Raw genomic sequence first — 22,079 nt, 5'->3', positions numbered from 1 at the left:
ATCTTTGGCACCAACTGGCGCCGGCCCAGTGGACTCCTAGCATCACAAACAGTGATATGATGCAGACAAAAACATTGGAACACCTGAAAAATTACAGAACAATTCAAGAAAATACATTTGTAGCTGTCAGCCACTCTTCTGGAATGACATAATACAACATGACAGAGTGTGGCTGAGAGAGTTTTTTTATGAGTGATGAATAAATTTATTGAGAGGTGTGTCCCAATACCTTTGTCCATACAGGTCGTATGTTACATTTCATAGACAATTAACCGATTGAAGTTGCACATTGATGTGCTGCATCAATTGTGCAAGTATCCCTGAGCTGTATAGTTAATTATCGTCACGGTTCATCGCCACAGTAACTAACCAGCTGTGAAATGATGAACATGCAAGCTGCTGTTGACACTCATACTGAGTTTCCAGCGCAATATAACAAAACACATTCTGGCTTTATTTATAGTTTTCTATTATATTTGTTGGGAGACATTACTCAACACTAAACAGCTGGATCAATACACAATCGGTGACCTAACCTCTCTGTAACCGTGCTGGAGTATACATACTTGTTCACCTTCACCCTGAGTGCAGGAAAGGCTTCTACGCTCTACAGCTCGCAGAACTCCACTGCTGTAAACACGGGAAGCCATTGCATTGTTGGTGCCACCTTTTTCAGGACGCTTTGGTAGCTAGTTAATTGTGTTTGTAGGTTATTCCACTACATTACGCAGTGGATGCTGTTAACTTAAGACATTCTTTATGGTCTTTATTTAAAATGGCAGCTTTATATAATAAAGACCTGACCAACCCAAATCTGCAAAATGTATCGTATTTAATTGAGTCTATGTATTTCTCTTATGTGTGGAATTTCAGCATTCAGTCCGATATTTCTGCAGGCCTGCTGCTCATCTTTCACTTCTGTCATCCAAATTGAGATAGCATCACAGAGGTGGGCCAGAAACGATCAACTGTGGAAACAGTACAAATAATATTTCCCCTCAAAGATCATCTATCTGTCAGAAAAAGGACAGACACAGGAAAAAAAAAAATCTTGACCCATCCGCCAATCTTTCATTCTCTCTGTACTCGTACATCTCGGGGAACCTCTTAATATGGTCCTGCCATCGAGTGGACAACTGAGACCTTCAGTCATTAGAAACAAATGATCGGGACAAGAGAGGGCAACAACTCATGGCCGGCGATATTGCTCAGCTTCCAGAGTTCATTCACCGTCTGTCACCAAAATAGGCTGAAAACATTTTCAGTTCGGAGATGTCATTGTAACTTCATTTTAACTGAAGATCAATTTGGAGAATTTGTTTTTCAGAAGGGAAAGAAAGGAGTTCATCTCTCCTCAAATAAAAAATGATTCATAGTCGTCAGATCCACCATGACTAAGGCGGTGGACATAAGAGTGACACACAAAAAGAGAAGAGAAAGGCCCCATAGTGAAGTCTAACCTCATTTATGATAATTGGGGTATTGTGTTCAAGGTCAGAGTCGCCACGTGCTGACACTTGTCACGAAATGATGTCATCCCAATTTTACAGTAAACCAGAACTCTTTCTTGGTTCTCACATGAGAACTGCAGATGGGTGAATAAATAAAATACATACGCAAAAGCTGTTGAAGTACAATAGGGGAAATATCCATACACGGGAAGTGGAAGAAACATCAAAACCAGCAACTTGAAGGCATGGCGTGGACTAAAAATAAACAATTGTTGTTAACCTTCAGGCTTAGTGTGCATGAAACGTATTTTTATTAGACACAAAAACAATGGTGACACAGAATGGAAGTGAGTCCTACTTTTGCAAAGTTTGGGAAAAGAAATGCGTCGTACAGTCAAACCAATGGAGTAACACTTAACGTCAGATCTGATCAACTTCCTGTCTAAAGCTAGCGTTAACGTCAGGTAGTTTGTCAACGTCATTGGAAGTTGGAAGAAGTCCAGTGTCGTGTGTCAAAAACAGGGTGCTACATACACCGTGAATAGGAAGGTTTTTAATCATGTTTGTGGTGCACCCTACCTTGCATGATACAATGCCGTTGCAAATGTCGACCATTCATATTTTTTTTTTGCAAAATTTCAGTCAAACTCTTGAGTGCCAAGTGTCATCACACACTATCCATGTTTGAAATGGATGAACACAAACGCTTCCTGGTGCTTCTTCTGGTGTTTTTTTTTTTTTTTTTAAAAAGACACACCGCCTTCTTACTTTTGCATATTGTAGTTCTACTTAAAACCTCATTGAGATCCAAATGTAAATTCTAGCTGTTTTTCAACTAGGCTTTAAGATTTTGATCAGGTCTGTATATGTAGTCTGAGCATTGTATGCGGTTTGATAGTCAACATGGGAACTAATCCTCCTGAATGCACATCACAATAACCAAAGTACTCGGGTCAATTCCACTTATAAAGTGCCAATTCACAATCAACAATACAGTCTGAAAAACAATTAGAAGTTGTATAAAATCATCTCTGAGCAACCCAGTCGAGTGAGTCTGTTGATGAAAGATCAATGCAGTTATACTTGGATGACTGACAGATTTTTGTAACATGATTTTAATAAAAGTTCCTCTGGTTTTATTAAAAACAAAACTCATTTCATGTATGACAGTTTCACTTCAATGTTAGCTCGCTTCCTTTTTAATTGAATGTCAGCACCAACCACGAGCAACACAGACAATGTCTTTTGATCTAAATGGGCTTAAGACGCGGCTCAATGTAATGAAACAGTTATGGGATATTAGATTGAACTTATGTTCTGTTTGAACTGCAGCAACAGAGTCTTGCGGAATTGCTGTCAGATGACTTTGATTTGCGACAAATACAATTAAAGATAACTGAACACATCTTTGACATAAACCTAATGTTTACAGAGGCTTTAATGTGGTCTATTGCGAGGAATCTCCGGACAATAACACCGGGTCAGGAATGTTTTTGCACACTGGGACCATTTTAAGGCACATACCGAAGGCTTGTGGGGTATATTTAAGGGGACGTGCCTCAATGACGTTGCGCTTCACAGAAACTATTTGACTACAACTCTTAGGATTCGTTACACTCAGTGGAAAGTTGATTCCTTTTTACTCAGTGGAGTTCTTTTGGGTCACTCACACCAATCACACGACTTGGTCTCAAGGCAGACAACATTTGACAATTCGACTTGTCGACTTGACAAAAGACATCAACATCAATAACTCCGGACTTGACTTGGATTTTAGTCTGATGACTTTTAGTGAATTTGTTCCATAAAATGTGTCCTCATTCGATATGTTCAACTCGCGTGACTTATTTTGACTCTGCCTATTTGAATTCAGCAATTAATGTCCAATAAGATTTAAGAACAAACAACACATATGGATTACATTTCTAAAATCTAAATCCTGAATTTTGTTGAATGCCAGCACTCTTTTTCTGTGACTAAGTCTTGTTACATTCTTGTTACATTGTTAAAATTGCATTTTATTTGGGCGTCACTACACAGTGCTTACGACTTGCTTAGGACTGAAACATTAAAGTCTCTGACTTGGACTTGCACATCTTTGCTTGAGACTTGAGATTAGTGACTTGAGCCTTACTTGAGACTTGAAACACTGACTTGCTCCCACTTCTGGAATAGTGGTGTGTCGGTCATAAACGAACAGATCAAAAGACTAGTTCCGTTTTGTGAACAAAATGAACAAGGTCACCGCCCTTAAAATACCCGTTCAGTTCGTTCAGTTGCAAATGCTTTTTTTTGATTGGCTGGAGAGTCAGTTCACCGTTCATTTTGCAGGGCGGGACTATCTACATGCTTGCCTGTCTTATCCTATGTCATGCCTCGCTTTGTGGGCGGGGTTACCTGACTGAAAGACCGAGACCGAGAGATTGACTGACCGCCAGCCGTTCATTCATGACCGACAGTTGAGTCGGAACGAACGTGAACATGAGTGAACGGACTGACTCGATACGGCTGACCAGGTCTATGCACAAGGGGAGATCACAGACTAACGACCAATTCACTGAAATGAACGGATCTTTTTACTGAATGAACCGGGATGATCCGGTTCACTGAAATGAACGGTTATGCCCACCACTATTCTGGAACTTCAATTCCTTTGACTGACTCCAGTTTCCTTGAGTCACTCAATGAAATTCTCCGGAGCTTCAATGGCTTCTATCAGGCAGGACATCCCGCGTAAAACTAAGCCAGACAAATAATGCAAGTGACAACTCTGAGAGATGACATGAGAGGAACTAATAAAACTTCTCAAAATTATGTTTTATAGTGCTCCGCCCAAAAAATACCTAAAGTCGGTGCTAGGTTATAACCACTATTTTATGCTTGTAAAAACTTTTTAGACTCACCATTAATACAATAAACACCAAATGTCACTATTTTAATATAATTTCTATTAAGCCTGATAATAATGTTAAATGTTTTCCTTTTAGAGCTTCTCATTTTTTTATGCCTGAAAGAAATCATTTTTGCATGGACAAAAAAAAGATTTATATGTCAATGGAGCGACAGCCAGCTAGCATCAGGACATCAGTCATTGACATGGTTATGATGATAAGCTAAAGCATGACTGCAAACACAGATGAAGCTGCAGATATGGCAGGAAACACATGGAACTACTGAGTGACAAGATCATATCCCAATACATAACCAACGAATTAGCCACAGGACCTCTGGTTGGATCTGATTTTGGCTCGATTTAATTCATTGTTAATTGTCTGCTGTGGATACAGGGCTCCCTTAGTTTTTCCCCTCTCTCTATTCACTGACATTCCTGATGGGGGAAATCCAGAATTCTTAATGGAGCTGAAAACATGACATATCCATGGAGAAATGTTGGATCATTATAGTCTGAATGGACAAATCCAATGTCAATGAACATAAAGAAATGACATATGCGACAAAACTTGTATGTACGTAACTTGCTCAATATTTTCCTTTGACTGCCTTGCTTTGTTTCAAATGTGTGTCCAAACCAAGTATATAGATAAATGACCCAGCAAAGGAATTCCCACTGCAGCTCAATGACATGGCTTATGCAGGAAAATTGAATGTGGGGTTTTGCCGGACAATGCCAGGGTTTGAGCAGATCCGCCGTTCCCTGGAGCTGGGTGGCAAAGAAGAGCAACACAGAGGAGAATAGTGTCTTTGTGAGACTCCAAAAAGTTTGAAGGCCCCCTTGAAGGATTCGGCAAAACCTGACCCAGGAGGACATGTCCCTTCAGGGGAAATAGGAATTCTAATTCTTGCATAAATGCTAACTGATCAACAGAAAACGTGCACACTCAGCTTGAGCCAATGAGTCCCAACAAGGGATTAATTTCTAAGATGATAAGGAAGTATTTTCACATATTTCATATTAAGCTAGACAATAAAATTGAATGTGTGTGCTACAACTAGTTTCCCCAGGGAGTATTTATTTCTGAGTACATTCTCTGGGTGAGAGGGTACCCATAGTGTCAAAAAGGCTGGCAAACACTGCCATAAGCCTCCATGGACAGAATCACCTTTGAATTCTCTGATTGCATTTTCACAAATTAAGCTCTTCTGTAAACACAAGATAATGTTCAAAGAGGGCTTAAGGCTTTTGGTAAATGACATTAGCCGTGATAACACGAGTCATCTGACATGAATCCCTCTAATTTATAGTGTAGATTGTTTTCATGCTGAATTCTAACATGATAATTCAATTTGTTGTTCTGTGCAGTTTTCTCAAGTCAAGAGTCAAGAGTCACATGTTTTAGAAATTTGCCTCCCCTATGGTCCTTGTGCCCAAGCCCAACAAGTACAAACTAGCAAAACACAGTTAACAGCAGCGCTTTGTTGATTTGTAAACTTGTTTATATTGTACGATTGACCTCAATGCTTTTCTACACAAAACTTAGGATCTCATTTTACTTGTCACATCTCATTGCAATCCCCTTGTCAATCTGACTTTGGACTCTTGACCATGACATTCTTTTTGTTTATGATTTGTTTGTCCATGCTGCGTCCTATATTTGGGGATGACAGTCAGCTGAGTAAGTAAAAGTTTAGTTGTCCCAACTATGCCAGATATTTTCTTCTATGAGTGCCAATCTGTGAGTCATGCAATGCTATCAGAGGCATTAGGATGTTTAGAACTCCTGTTTCCAATGCCAGTGTCGGTGGAAGTATGCCTGAGCAAAGGTTCTGTGTGGATGTTGGCGTTATAACACCATCAAACCAGTGTTGGGTCATATGAACGACCCAATGAACAACCAAATTGTTGGGTTAAGAGAACCAATCCAACTAGTTGGGTTAAATTAACCCAACGTGGGGTTGGTCCAATATTTGTTGGTATATATTTGTCCAAATTGGGTTGTTTTTTTAACCCAGCATTTTTAAGAGTGTATAATTGATTGTGTGGTGTTTTTTCTTGAGGCCACAAACTAGTGGTGGAAGTGGTTTTTCGTGTAAGTCGGATCTTGTACCTAAATGAGCTCCAAAGTCACTCACACTGTACACAGAACACATTAAAATATAGTAATAATAAATCACTAAATACAAGCTCAATAATTACACCACTATGCTGCTTAGTTATTACTGTCGTTTTCACAGGAGCAAATCCTTTAACATACTTTGAAGTTATGTTCCAAACTTCCAGTCCGTTTTTTTTTCAGGAAATCCATGGTACTGTGCCGTCTTATTTAGCACTGCGATCTGCCAACCAACAGCTGCTTGAGAACCCTCTCTCCAAATATGAAGAAATCAGATACGTAACTGTAAGTGGCCGTCAATCAATAAGGATTATTTGATTATGTGTAGTGTTTAAGAATTTTGTGATTTCCGACCTACTGTGAACATGACATGTGTCCTGACTGTGTGTGTTTGTGTGCGGCAGAAGAAGGAGGTTGAGTTTGCTGATGTAGTTTTAGCATTAATGATGTTGATTCAGCCGACAGTAGCCTGTTTTGTTTTTTCAATAAACACATTGTTGATTGACCACCTCATCATCATCACCTTATAATATCAAAGTGTAATGGGGGTGTCCGAAATTTGACCCAGGGGGCTATTTGTGGCCTGCACATTGTAGAAACCAAAAACAAACCAGCAAAAATGAAAGAAATGAAGCAAAATACAAAGAGGAGAGTCTGGAATGATGATACTAATAACTAACAATAAAACAAAGTATTAAAAAAATACATAAAAATATCAGCATGTCGCCCTGTTCCCTTTGAGATTCAGTATATTTCTGTGGTGAGCGTTAGGACACCCCTGGGGTAGACATTACAATGCAGTCTTTATCCTTGAGAGTAACTAGTTCTTGAGCGAGTCCAGTGTTTACGTACTAAAATTAAATTTTTAATTCATTTATGGGTGTGCATAAATAACCATGAAACACCGAAACCTGTTAAGGACCTATGAGAATGAATAAACAGCACCTCTGCTGGTTGTAGCTGGAATTGCATATTGCAATTGCATTTAGCTCAGTATCAAGATTTGATCAATTACCCATAATTGTCAGAATTTTCGATGGTCAATTAATTTACAAAACTTTAGACATGGTCACACACACACCCTGAAGTGTCTTATGCTAGGTTAATTGGCAAATCCAAATTGTACATAGGTATGAATGAGAGTGTGAATGGTTGTTTGTCTATATGTGCCCTGTGATTGGCTGGCGACCTCTCGCCCGAAGACAGCTGGGATAGGCTCCAGCACGCCCGCAACCCTTGTGAGGATAAGCGGTAGAAAATGAACACAACTGCTATTTTGAATTAACCGTGTGGCCAACAGACTGAAATTGACTGTAAACCTTTAGCCAGATGTCATCACTTGGTGTGGAAACCAGTCATGTGTTTCAATGGATGCTCCAGCAGGCTCACCACATTCTTGTCATCATTCATATCGTCATTTTTATATTCCACTGTCATCTTATCTTAGGGGCCTGTAGTAAAACACTCGTATATGACCATATACTGGGTATAGCATGTCAACATACAAAGAAATAGATAGGGGCATGGATTGTCCTATGTAAAAAGAACATGAAACTTACTAAGATTACCAATTCAGTGGGGCAATAATTCAAAATTGTTTGCGCACAGTGCTAATGTACATGGTGACACTGATAAAGACCATCTTACAAGACTGTGTAACATATTAAAAGCGCCTCCCACCCATTTCCCCCCCTCAAACAATGCACTTTGCCTTATTTTCCAAGCACTCGCAATGTTGCTAGTTGCCCCCAAAACCCCATTCCAGCAGAGGTGTCTATATAACCGGTCCTCCGGCAACTGCGGCAGAGCCTGATACCTTCAGAGCTGCTCATTATTACATGCGAGGGGGGACTTGTGATCTTTTTAATTATTCTGCACTTCATTTCTATCCCACCATTCAAAACGCAACACGAGAATTGATTGCCTCAAAGATCCATCTTTATAATCTCCCCCTCAGCCCATAAATTATCCAACTTTGGGCCAAGGTGGACCGGCAGTGCAGGCATAAGCAGATCTCTCTCACAGAAGAGCAGAGCAGCATCTGCAGTGTGTCAGACTCCAACACTGAATGGGGCTGCTCTTTCTCGCCGCCTGAGAAGAGATGGGGGGGGGGAATGGACACTTGTTATCTTGTGAACCCTCAAACATGCAAGATCGGAATCTCTTGAATGTCAGCGACAGAAAGGGAATTAACAAGAGATCTTTTTATTGTCACAGAGGGTCATTAGGCTGCCAATCGGGGTAATTATGGAAATGATCTCCCCGGCTCTTCGGAATGTTTTTCTGCTTCCATAAGGACTTGAAAGTGTTCAATCAGCCTCTCTTGTGGGAAAGTTCAGTCATAACTGCGAGTGTACCAGCCAAATCAAATTAAGCAAAGACATTTCATTAGTATTTATGGCCCTGAGGCATTTGTAAAAGTATGGAGCAGTGAAGTAATGGCGGAGTGTGGACAGGAGAATTATTGCTTAATGACAAAGACCATACCTAGAAGACATACACATGATAATGAATAGGAGCCATTGATTGCATCTTTAAAGAGGATTCTGGGTGGAATGTAAAATATTGATGCTTGTGTGCCCGACTTTGGACTCCCAGCACAGGTGGTCAGCTTTATTTGATTTCAGTCTGGCAGCGATATGCAAATGATGTCATAATTGACCAAACTGAAGCCAACAGCGGCCTATTGATTCCTCCATATGCATTCATTTTTGACGATATTAGAAAACGATCATTGACTATTCCAGATCAAATACATTTTTTGTATTGGCGGAATAAATGCTCCCCATTGTGTGGCACGGAGAAACGTAATGAAGTCAGAGAGCTGTGTGCAGTAAATTGTAACACCTGATTTGAATCACTGGGTCTGTTCAGTCCACTTAACCTCCTGGTAATTGACAATTAAAAGGTGCAATCCTTAATTTCAATAGACAGCACCGTGACTTTGATTAGTGTGCGGGGGTGTTGCTACGATGACGCACAAGGGCACATTTTGGAAAGCAAATAAGACGAGTGACACCCAAAATAAGAGAACAAGTCATGATGAAAGGCCTTAATACCTTTTCAAATACACGTTTTAAATAACAGGTACAGTTCTGCCAATCCTAATCAAAACATCATGATCCCATCTTTTATTATTTTGCTCATCCCTTAATTAATTGGGTTCAAAAGGAGGTAAAGTGTCCCAGTGAAGAGGTTAACAGATTGTGTGAATGACTATTATGGGGAGAGTGGCTTGCATGTAGATGGTAATTTACTGTGATGTTACATATATGCATCAATAGACAAGAGAATATTGAGTTCAAAGGTCACAATGAAATCTGGTGCTGTGTATGTGAGTTGTAGGAAATGGTGCCTCACGTGCAATATGACCTGGACTATTTACACAGCCATCACTTTTTTATTAATATGTGGTTTTAGCCACTTTTTTTCACCTTATACACCTTTTACAGTATTTCCAGCAAATCCAGAAATTAAATTCGCCTTTATACGCTGGTACAATTCGCACATTGTTTACTATATGGGTTTATTCCCTCGGTGTTTCCATATAAAGCTAGCTTGCATGTGTTTTGACACCGTGCTTAAATAGAAAGCTAATTTGCACTGTTTACAGCCGGAATCACATCCACAGCACGCTGGTCGTGTCAGCTCGATCTGAATGACAAAAAGCCTACAAACTGGGTGACATTGCACGTACTTAACAAGTACACATTGGCATGGTAATCTGGCTGCATTTAGCCGGAGGTGTCATTTTCCCACCGATGTAGCTTCCCGATGTGTCTTATACAGTATCGGACTGCCAGGGCGTGGACAGTTGAAGGACCCTTCGAAAAACGCGCTATTCTTGTTATTGTCGCTTGTTACCATCAAATGTAGACAGATTTGGCTTGACACTTTATTTAATGTGGAATGTAATAATAAATACAAGATTAAAAAGATCGGTTTTATATTCGCTAATAATAGTTTTTTAACTAAAAGCCTCATTTACGTATTATTTCATTCCCATTTTGTGCAACGTGGCAAACAGTACCCTTAAAGATTCCTACATTCTTCACGCCCCATGAAAGCATCTTCCCCGCTTACCTGCTGACATCTATTGGACAAAATGGGCCTAATAAACAAAACCATGAGCAATTGTGCGGAAGTAAACGAATTCTGAATTGATTATTGTTCTATCACAATTCTAGTTCTTCATAAACGTCGGTGATGTGAATGCAATTTAGATTAAAGTGTGCTTTGGTGTCTTTATTGTGGCACAAACCCGTGTGACATCTACTGTCAAATTGGCGCTGATCTTGCAGGGAGGACGTTTTAAAAATGAGCACCAACATGTTTGTTTGACAGAAACTTGCAGGTTGATATATTGAGAGGTTGTGAAAATGGAGGCATTGTCCCTGCAGCATTCGGACTACTGCAGCAAAAATACTATACAAATTTACTAGCGTAATAATGTCTGGTTTGGAAAATTTGCTTGTAAAAATGCTATTAAAAATTGTTTAATAAAAAGGCTTTTTTTAAAGATAGAAATGTTGTAATACACCTTGCCCAAAATTGTGAAACTGTAAACATAATGAAAATAGAGTGCAACATTCCCATTAAAAAAAACACACATTTGAAATATACATGTTTCAATGTTTATTTTGCAGTGGAAAAAATATTTGAAACAAAAGAAAAAAAACACAAATGAAAAAAATAGACCTATTAGCATCCAACTTTATTTGAAAACAGGTTTATTTCATTTTTTTAGTAAATCACCAAGATTGAATTTCATTGAACCTTTATTCTATTTATTATTTATTATTCTTGTTCATTGTTTTCTGTTTTTATTTAAAAAAAAATAATAACATATCCAGTGAATTTACTTACATTTCTATTAAAGCATCTTATCCAAAAAAAAAAAAATATGCAAGGGGGTTTCCCGGGTGACCCTGACCTTTCACCCCGCCACAGAATAAGAGGGGAGCTGCATTGTGTGAGAAAGAGAGAAAAACTCCCCTGTCGGAAATCAACAGAGCATCACGCTATTATGATCACAATTATTAGTTATGTGACCTTGCTGTATAGTTTTCCTCTCCGTCACCGGTCCTGCTGCTGCAGCAGCACCCCCTCACCACCACCACCACCACCCCATCACACACACACACACACACACACACACACACACGCCAATGCTGTCTAGGAGCGTGTTGTCTTATTATACTAAAAGGTTTGGTCGCGCTAAGCTGTGCATGTGTGCTTAAAACTTACATTTCATTAGCAAACTGCGAAGGTATAAAAGCGGATTTATGAGGCTGAAAAAGATCACAGCAAGGACGACTGTGCTCCAGGCATAGAACACCTATTATACAGTATATATCCCTACTATTATATCACATATCTTTCACACAGGATGCACCTGTCTGCACAATTCAGGCAATTAACATTAATTTAAATATATAATGCAACGAATACCTTGACAAAAAAATAAGGGTGGCAAAGGTGTTTTCTTTAAATGAGTCTTGCAAAAGGAGTTGATTTATTCCTGCTAAGTAGTCCGTATTGACGGCCATTCGGATCACACAGGTCGGCCAAAGATTAACACCAGAGAGGTCGAATCAGGAGGCATAGGTCCCCCTCTTCTGACCCGATTTGGCATTATTAATTTCATTAATTAATCATATTATACCTATAACAGAAGCCAATTAAAGGATCACATAAATAACAACAAAATGATTCCATTCAGTAGAAAACTGGATAATATTATTTACTATTGCTGTAAATATAATTATGACTTCAAAAAATTAATTCGTCGTTAATTATTCAGACTATTAACCCCCCGGTGTTGACTAGTTATTTATTTTATAAATCAAAACAAAAAATCATGCATTAAACGATGACATTGCTTTGAAGGTTTTTTGCAGAAATGCAAAACATTCCGTTTTTGTTTTTTTTTTTGCCTCCGAGTTCTCACGCAGCTTCCCTGTGCTCACCTTCATGCGTCTGAATGATGGTCTCTTTGCATTCCCCCGCTGCTGCATTTCCTACTGTTTTCAAATGTAAAAAACATGCAATGATCGGAGTCGTTAGCACCTCTTCCAAACTCTTAAGGGAATTCTTTATTCTCTCCATTCACTGCCGCTGCTCGGTATTCTTCCTGCAGCCTCTGTTGGAATAAATAGACTTGAATTGTCGCTTTGCATCAACACAAATTGAATTTATGCCCGGAATAAACATTTTTTAAAGCATGCATAATTGGGATGACAAAATGATTCAATAATAATAATAATAATAAAGAATCCAGACTTAACTGTCGTCGATTGCATTCTGCAGCTTTTCCGCACATTTGCACCAATTAAATGTTATATGCATTGTTTCGCGCTGCGCGGCGTTAATGCGCATCAGATTGGTCAATCATGCAATCCTCTTCCTCCTCCTCCTCTTCCTCCTCACGTGCGGTTAAATGGTCTATGACGGACGGACGCAGAAATGAGCGGAAAGCAGCAACTGCTGATGTCCCATTGTTGACAAATCCATGAAACAACTCCAAGTTTGCATGGTTTAACAGCAGGCTTGCATGGGGAGGAAGAAAAGGGGGCGTATGTCGTCATCACACCACGTGGCCGGCGCTCATCTCATACTGGAGGTGGTGGAGGTGGGGGGGTAATCTATCAGAGAGTCCCTTTTAAAAGCTCCGACCTTTTAAAAGCATGTGACATCCCCACTCGGCGCTCCAAAGTGTGGCCAGGAAATAAGCGAGAGCGAAGCCACAAGTCGCCACATCTTCTTCACAAGTTGAGCAAGAAGTTTCTTTTTGTAGAGACATCCGATCTCTTGACAGACACTCTCCGTGTGTGTGTGTTAGAGTGTGTGTGTGTGTGTCTCCATCACACCATCGCTTGTTTTGGCTCCTCTACCTTTTTTTTTTTGGAAGAGAAGTGTAAGTAAGCCGTGAGATGACCCTGTCTGGAGGCAGCGAAAGAGCCAGCGACATGTCCGGCCAGACAGTGCTCACAGCGGAAGACGTGGACATCGACGTGGTGGGCGAGGGGGACGATGAGTGCATGGAGCGGGACAGCGACTGCGACAGCCCCGGTGTGGACATCCTGCACGACGAAGATGAGATTGAGGTGGACAAAGAGGAGATGAGGTCCGGTGGTGGGAGTCCGTGTTGCGAGAGCTCCGGGGAAGGTAAGGGAGAGGGTCACGACCAGGCCGCCGCGTCTGGGGGCTCGCTACAGAAGCCCAAAAATAGTCTGGTGAAACCGCCGTACTCCTACATCGCCCTCATCACCATGGCCATCCTCCAAAGCCCCCAGAAGAAGCTCACTCTCAGCGGCATCTGCGAGTTCATCAGCAACCGCTTCCCGTACTACCGGGAGAAGTTCCCGGCGTGGCAGAACTCCATCCGCCATAACTTGTCCCTCAACGACTGCTTCGTTAAAATCCCCCGGGAACCCGGGAACCCCGGAAAGGGTAACTACTGGACCCTGGATCCGGCTTCAGAGGACATGTTCGATAATGGCAGCTTCCTCAGGAGGAGGAAAAGATTCAAGAGGGTTCAGCCGGACGTGCTGAGGGACCAGACTGCCCTCATGATGCAAAGTTTCGGGGCGTACAGCCTCGGTGGTCCATACGGGAGGCACTACGGCATCCACCCGGCTGCGTATTCCCACCCGGCTGCATTGCAATACCCGTACATCCCCCCTGTCGGACCCATGCTGCCCCCGGGTGTCCCCCTACTGCCCTCCGCGGAGCTGAACCGCAAAGCCTTCAACTCCCAGCTCAGCCCGGGTCTGCAACTCCAACTCAACAGCCTGAGCACGGCGTCCATGATCAAGTCCGAACCGTCCAACAGACCCTCATTCAGCATAGAGAACATTATCGGGGTCTCCAGCGCATCGTCTTCCACGCCGGGTGCAGCTCAGGCCTTCCTGCGGCCTCCGGTGACAGTTCAGTCGGCCCTGCTCAGCGCACAGTCCCTCTCTCTGACCCGGACCTCCGCCGCCATCGCCCCGATCCTCAGTGTACCTTCCAGTATTCTTTCTGGACATGTTTTACCCTCGGCTACAGCGGGGACAGTGTCCAAATGGCCGTCACAGTGACTTTTACCACGAAGTGAAAAACTATTTTTATATTGAGACTCTATTACAGGGGACGTGTGAACCTACACAGCCCAAATAGGCAGCACTGGACTATACTGTATGTAACTATGTAAAGACTCTGAGAACAATGAAAAAGGAAATATTTCTGTACAGGTAATATTTGTAAATATTTGTTTTTTTAAACCGATTATTTTACTTGTTCTGTCTTTTTCCGTTATGTCATTAGTTTACATTTTTTTGTACTGGAAGCAAGAATGTGGATATTTTTTTTGCTTCCCTTTCGTACGAGACACAAAAAGCTCTGAAATAATGTGTTTATTATAAAATAAAATACCAAGTATATGTATACGTAGCTATATTGTGTTGTACACTGGCTTTATTTGTAAATAAATCAGAAAGAATTCAAATCTATTTAAAGCTTTTTTTTCCCTATCTATTTTCCCATTTAGTAACAAAAAATTAACATCACAAAAGGAAGCATTAGTAATTTAATTTTCGGGAGTACTAAAGGCAAATAATATTGGATTTATTAAAACATGTACAAAACAATTCAATATTAATAACAATGTAATTCTGATTTATTTAAGTAATGTTATTCAAACGGAACCACGTGCTGATCATTTACGCAATAATAACGAAACAGCCTCCATATTGGTTTAAATTGACACTATCGGATATCAGAAATAAAAAAAACACCGTGTAACGTGTTGACTATATTATATTCCCGCATCGATTTGAGTTATTTTTATTCACATTTGCTCTCTTGAAAGGAGCTCATTTTAAATGATGCACCACTGCTGCTATCCTTTTGCAGCAGATTCGGCGGCTCGGCTTCGGTCAAGATCACCGTTTCAACAGTTTCGCAGTTGTGTCTGGCTAATCACTTTTACACAAACAGCAAATGTTGTGTGTGGGCGTGTGCGTGTGTGTGCGTGTGTGTGTGTGTGCACTCTATATTTATCCGATCCCCATGGGAAAGAGAAAGTTCATTTCAGTCAGACACCCAAGAAGGTGACGATGATGCAAATCTCCTCTCCTGTATCACACTGATGTATGTAATACAAATAATGAAACAAAGATAACATAATAATGATAATATTTTAGAATCCAAACAGGTAAAATAAAAAAATGTAATGTAACATTCAATTGTACCTTAATAGTTTTGATACCAATTTGAAAAAAAATATATACTATTTATTGATAAATCTCGGTGTAATGATTAAAGAAGAGACATTACATGGTGCATTGACAATACACCATTTTAATCTTCATAAAATAAGGAAAGCATGCATGAAATTGTTGGAGGTCCAACTTGCATGTGGTCAACAAGGCTGTGAGTTGGTTCTCATATTTACATTCGTCATTGGAGATGTGAGGAATGTAAAAATCCAGATTCCTTCCGGGGGAGGACAAATCCACATTGTGGACTACAGAGTCCAGTTGTCCACTCCTATAGGTAATGTTGTTATGTCATTATAAGTGATGTCACTGAGGCCTCTAATTAGGGTATCATTATATTTCAAGACAAGTCATTATCTAATTAAAAGGCATAAACCACTTTCCCCCAAAAATTAATATGCTGCCTGAATATCAAACTCTATATCAGATATTAATGTCTATAATATTTTGACCAAAATGCAAACTGCTGACTGGATGAACATGCTCATTTGAAGAGCAAACATTCTCAGCCGTGCTCTATATTGAGCCATGCAGCTGCACTTTGCTGTTGCACAGGTGGACAAAAGCCTGGAGTGCCTTTCCCATGCACACTTCGGACATGACTGTCTACTGGCGTTGGAGGTTTTCATTTAACAACAAAACATAATATTCACCATAAATAATGATAATGAATTCATTGGCCGATAGGTCCCCAATGGGCGGCCCGTGGACCACATTCGGCCTGCTAAAGCTTCTCATTTGGGCCTTCAAACATCACTCATATAAACCCTTTAGTGTAATTCATTCTTACATTACTTATGCTGCTCTGCAGTGGGCAATGGCTAAGTGTATGCATTACAATGAAGCAGCAGTATGGCTATCCTACCCTGGTGAGGATAAGCAGCATAGAAAATAGATGGATGAAAATACTGCTGTGATGCTACTTACTTTTTTTTGATACACTTGTTTCCTTTACATGAAATGCTGCTGTGATGAACCTTTTGTTAACTGCTGTTATACTAAAACAGTTTTGTTTAAAACAGAGTTAAATGTTCAATTCAACACAGAATTAAAATATATTTAATGCAACTTGCATGAAATTCAATATATTTAATTTAACTTGTTGCTAAACAACAGTAACCCCCCCCCCCCAAAAAAAAAAAACAAGGTGGCTTTTCTTCTCTATGGAAGGACGGCAGCGACAAGCATTTTCTCTTGCTCAGCATATGACATTTCTCTGTATTTTATTGTATTTTATATTTTATATTTTATACGGCATACTTAAGTTAAAGATATCGCACAGATATCGCGTAGTTGTTTCTGCAAGCATTATGTTATTGGCAACATGCTGACAAACAAAAACAGGTATGCAGCAACCTCCATTCAGTGCACTAAGTGCAGTGGACTCAGATGGTGGGCTAGGCAGCGCATTTAGTAGGAGAGGAGGTTTCTACCTTGTAGTTGATGATGAAATGTGCAAATTAATAGATTTTAATTCAGCAAATGTTTAATTTAATTATACAAAATTTATAAATTTATAATTATATACATACACAAGAGTTATTATTTTATGTTATTTTTCTGTTTTTATTTCAAGATTTTCATCATGACAAGTGAGGCTCCCTCCCTCTCTGACTGTAAGTCACCGATGATGAGAAAATAGAGTCCTTTTACAAACCGGAGTTCTTATGAGTCACTTGTCACGAAGTGTATTGCACACACGCAAAATGTGAATATGTCAAGCCAGGACTCAGGTACTCGATTTGTGATATGATTTTTATGATTCCAATTCATTTTCAATCCATTTTTGATTTTGCCTATCATTATCATTCACAATCCTAATTCAAAATAAGAACACATATTTATTTCATTTTCTGTGCAATCTAGCGAGAGAAAACAAATTTGTATGAGCTAGCTAACAATGCACATCATGAGACCTGCCCATTTTGGAACTAAAAAAAACTCAAAAAAGGCAACAGTGTCCCATTAACGTAACTGACTTGTATGCATACCAAGTTACAGCAATATTGTTATTGTAGAAGCTAACATAAAAACCTTGCTTGCTAGCCGCTTGTCTCTGCATCAATCACACATGGAACAGATGGAAGAGTGGACGCCTCGCTCTCAATTTCAAAGACTCAACAAGATGTTTGCTGGCTGTGAGCATTTTTTTACCCGAGGACTGGAGCACAAGTCTTGTGCTGGAAGACACAGCCATTCCAATGAGACGTTGTGTCGTTGTTGTTTCTGTGCTGCTGTTGTTGACGGAAGTAACGTAAGCACCTAGGCTAAATCAGTAGAAGTAAAATGACAAACCCAACAGTGAGGTCTTAAGATAGGGTTCCTCAATGGGGTCCCAAGAAAGATTGTTAGTTTTGAAAATAATCACTGATAAATGAATCGATAAGGTAATCGTTACAAAATTGGCAAATGATTGAATGAATTGAAAGAGTGGATTCAATTCCCATTTCCCATCCCAGCCTGTTAGTTGCACCAGTGTGTCAGTGAGAGGTGAGCCTTCATCGAGTACCGAGTGTTTATCAAGCACATGTGAGTCAGTGAAATTCCACTTTTGGTCAACCCTTGAGTTAGAGACATTCGAGTTGTCGTCAAACCCCCGTGAGTCATTGAAACTTGTGGGCTGAGCAGCTGAGATTCAGATTCAGATTCAGTAAAAATTTTAGCTCATATGGGCGTAGGGATTGGCAAAAACTCTAGAAAGCATCTTTACAGAAAATGTGAACAGTACAAGCACTGGGCAAAACCTCTGAATAAGATAGCAAATTACTGAGCAAATTTGATAAAACACACAATCCTAAATTTTACGTTGGTTGAAGATAGTAATATGATTAGCACCCTCTTCTGGGAATTCTTAGTTTCAGATAAATGTACTAACAAATGCAAATCATTTACAGAAATAAAAGAGCATAGAAAACCTGTTTACGACCTTCTAAATATACAGTTTTAAGTAACATTTTAGAGCCCTCTAGACCAGGGGTCTCAAACATGCGGCCCTCGGGCCAAATGTGGCCCGCAGGACACTAATTTGAGGCCCCCACCTTGATATGAAAGTTTAATGTTAGTGCGGCCCGCGCAAGTTTGATATGGATGCTGTATGGTATCATGTACCCAGAAAAAATTATTACGTTTGATTCATGTTCATGTTAAAGGTTAAATAACTGTTAATAGTTATCCTCCCTATCCATGTGGAAGTGGTAAGTTTTTGGCTATTTAAGTTTAAAGGAAATAACTTGAAGGCTACCGTTTAGGTCGCTAGCTCTCTAGTTTGCGAGTTAGCATGTGTCTCAAGACCCTGCAGTTGCGCAATATGTTGTAAATAAAAAGAGTATAAATGTGACTATAGTCGTGTTTTGTCATGTCTACAGGGCTCTAATAATGCTTTGTTCATTTTAATATGAAAAAAATTATTTGTCTACCCACCAACTATATGTGGTTTCTTAAGTTTTTATTATTTGCCGTTTTATTATTATTATTATTATTATTATTATATTTATTTATTTATTACTGATTGACTGATTTTCTTTACATTTTTTTGTTTTTAATAAATGCATTTTTTAAAATGCCCAGTCTCACCCACACCCGAGCTCCAGTGGCCCCCAAGTAAATTGAGTTTGAGACCCCTGCTCGAGACATAACATAACACCCCTATAGTCACCCTTACTCATATTACCCAATATAGTAGACATAATCAGAGAAAATATGCCATTCACATAATAAATAAGACTTGTGTTCATGTGTGTTGCAATAAATATGTTCCGGGCGTGTGGAGGACAGGAAGTGATGTCAAGGGTTCAGAGTGGAGTTTTAGCCTGGAGTGGATTACGACCGCAACAGTATTATTATAATGATTATTGTGTTGTTATTGTGCCGGTTGTGAGATATTTCCAACCTGCAATAAAGCCTGTTGTTCTTGTGATCAAGTCTGATGATTGTGTACCTCACCAAACATTGTTCATCGGTCCCTCAAGTCTTAGCACCCTTAGTACCCTTAGCAGAGAACATCTATTCAGGTGTTCTTTGGCAAACTTCAGATAGGCCTATACATGCGTCATCCTGGGCAGCAGTACCTTGCAGGCACTGCTTATTTGCATGAAAAGTGACAAGAAGAAAAAGATCAAATTGACTTACTGTTGCAAACTTGACATAACAAACTTCAATGCCATTGGAAAAGTTGTTCATAATAACTAGGTCATCTTCCACCATAAGCAATAGGTTTCTCCAGGCGGGGGACCACAGACTGTAAATGTAGATACAGAAGTTACTGAATATTTAAAAAGGCATGGAGATGAAGCAATAAATGACAAAGTAAAGCTGATGTGGCCAGGCATTAATAACTAATGGATATCGGTGAGTTATAGGTTGCTCGCTTTGTAATGAAAGTGTCATTGCAAATCAGCAGTTGTCCAAGGTTATTATTATTTATACATAATTGATGCCGGAACCACAAGGAACATGTCTACCCAACACCTTGGGAACAAAGACGTTGGTGTCAACATGGGAAAAGGTCACAATGGAGAATATGCCCCTGGGCTGAGATTTACAATGTGAGGGGAGGGTAAAGAGGGATTTTAATGATGCCACATCTGTATACAGACCATGACAAGTTACACATTATATTGCTACTTTTTACGGCTTGTAACTTGCTATTTAAGGAAAACGTGCTGTGGTGGGAATCTATTTATTTTGTATTTTATACAAGAGATGATATCCTTGATTACAGAAAATATCAAATGTTTAAGAATTGTTACATTTCATATCAAGATTACAATTAAATATTATAATTTTGGGGGATTTAATGTTTAAAATTTGATAAAATTGACTGGTGAGCAGGTCAGTGTACCCAACCTCTTGCCAGCTGGGACAGAAACACCCATGACCCTCATGAGGACAAGCGGAATAGATAATGACTGACTGAATCTATTTATTAATTATCCTTATGTAAATGTATTTATGATGTATTACTGTAATGTATTTATGTAGGCTATTTTGATGGCTAGCTTGATAGACAGATGTAGAGATAGATAGAAAGCACTTTGTTTTTAGGTAAATCAACGATAAATGCGACAGTATAATTCGATAATATGCGAAGGAACTATCAGTCATTTATTACCAATAACCTTTGTTTAATAATAACAGCCTGACAGCCGCATATATTATGTGACCTTATTTGAAAATTGAATTTTCCAAGGGTACTTGAACGTTTCATATATTCTGAACCGACGCGTCAGCGGATTTTGACCAATCAGAACGTGCAACGATTCATCTGTTGTGACGTATACAGGAAATGCACACAGACTTAAAAATATGTCTCATTGAATAGATTGTTTGTGTTTTTTAACGAGAGAAAAGCAAAATTTACCATTCGGAAGTCATGCAGACTTGGTGTCTTGTTTCAATATGTGTTTTACTCGGCGTTGTCGTGAGATGGGGAGTATCCTTAAATTCGTATTCCGGTAGGAAACATATACTAAATTATTTTACCCATTACACATGTATTAGTCCGAGGGTTGTTCGGACTCGGAGTAAAGTACCTGCAGACATGTACACAATGTACAATACATTTAGGATGGCTGAAGTGTGTTCAGGTTTTTAATCGCCACTTTCTGTTTTCCAACCATAATAATCAGTTGAATGTTTTTCTTCAGGGGCGGGAAAGCCACCCATGTTTGGCGACTATGAAGCTCAGAGGCACTGGCAAGAAATAACATACAATCTGCCTGTGCAGGAATGGTCAGTTTCAGACGTCTTCTTTTCATTGTAGTAGACAGTACACAGTGTATGTGGAGAAGTGGTGTCCAAAAGTTTTCCACCAAGAAAAAAACTGCATCTCAGTGTTTTGCATAAAGAAAATCCAAATAGTTTAACTTTCTTCTTAAATAATTGTTGGAAATTTTCATTTTGTAACATTATGACTATATAATCCATATTATAAGTTTCTAATTTCCCGAGTCTCTAATTTTTTGTTTGTTTCTCATGATATTACATAACATGTTACTTATGTATGTTACAAGTTTATTCTCATAAAATCAAGACTTTTTTTCTCACTAGAACTATTTTTTTTCTCTTAATATTTTGTTTTTATTCTTAAATTACTGCAGATTTTTCAATTTTTGCTGTTTTTTCCCCAACCATTTCAACTTTTTTTGTGTTTTGACTTGATTGTCATTATATTAGGACTTTTCCCACAACATAATTTTCCCCAAATTTCAACTTAATTTTTATTTATATTATTACAACAACAACAAGAAAGCCTGTCTGCTTTCTTTAATAATTGAACTTTCTGATTTTTGTAAAATCACTGCTGATTTTTTGTTTTTGTTGTGGAGTTTTCTTGTTGAGTTATATTTTTACAACTT

The 22,079-nt window shown here is 39.3% G+C and overlaps 2 protein-coding genes across 7 annotated transcripts in view; both read left to right on the top strand.

Moving 5' to 3' along the window:
- foxd3 (forkhead box D3) overlaps positions 1-14,845 on the top strand; it is a 60,420-nt gene extending 45,575 nt beyond the window's left edge. Inside the window, exons 2-3 of one of the 2 annotated variants that reach the window (XM_058073324.1) lie at positions 6,647-6,748; positions 13,374-14,845. In XM_058073324.1, the coding sequence (XP_057929307.1) occupies positions 13,396-14,544 (1,149 nt within the window). In that variant the 5' untranslated portion in view covers positions 6,647-6,748; positions 13,374-13,395 and the 3' untranslated portion in view covers positions 14,545-14,845. The remainder of the gene's footprint in view (positions 1-6,646; positions 6,749-13,373) is intronic. The other variant, XM_058073325.1, reaches the window with a different exon arrangement.
- Positions 14,846-20,996: 6,151 nt separating this feature from the next.
- alg6 (ALG6 alpha-1,3-glucosyltransferase) overlaps positions 20,997-22,079 on the top strand; it is a 30,111-nt gene continuing 29,028 nt past the window's right edge. For all 5 annotated transcript variants that reach the window (XM_058073241.1, XM_058073237.1, XM_058073240.1 and 2 more), the window contains exons 1-2: positions 20,997-21,176; positions 21,369-21,453. In XM_058073241.1, coding sequence (XP_057929224.1) covers positions 21,095-21,176; positions 21,369-21,453 — 167 coding nt within the window. In that variant the 5' untranslated portion in view covers positions 20,997-21,094. The remainder of the gene's footprint in view (positions 21,177-21,368; positions 21,454-22,079) is intronic.

This window comes from Doryrhamphus excisus, chromosome 5 (genome assembly GCF_030265055.1).
Source record: "Doryrhamphus excisus isolate RoL2022-K1 chromosome 5, RoL_Dexc_1.0, whole genome shotgun sequence".
Classification (NCBI taxonomy): domain Eukaryota; kingdom Metazoa; phylum Chordata; class Actinopteri; order Syngnathiformes; family Syngnathidae; genus Doryrhamphus; species Doryrhamphus excisus.
This window is presented reverse-complemented; position numbering and strand designations above follow the sequence as displayed.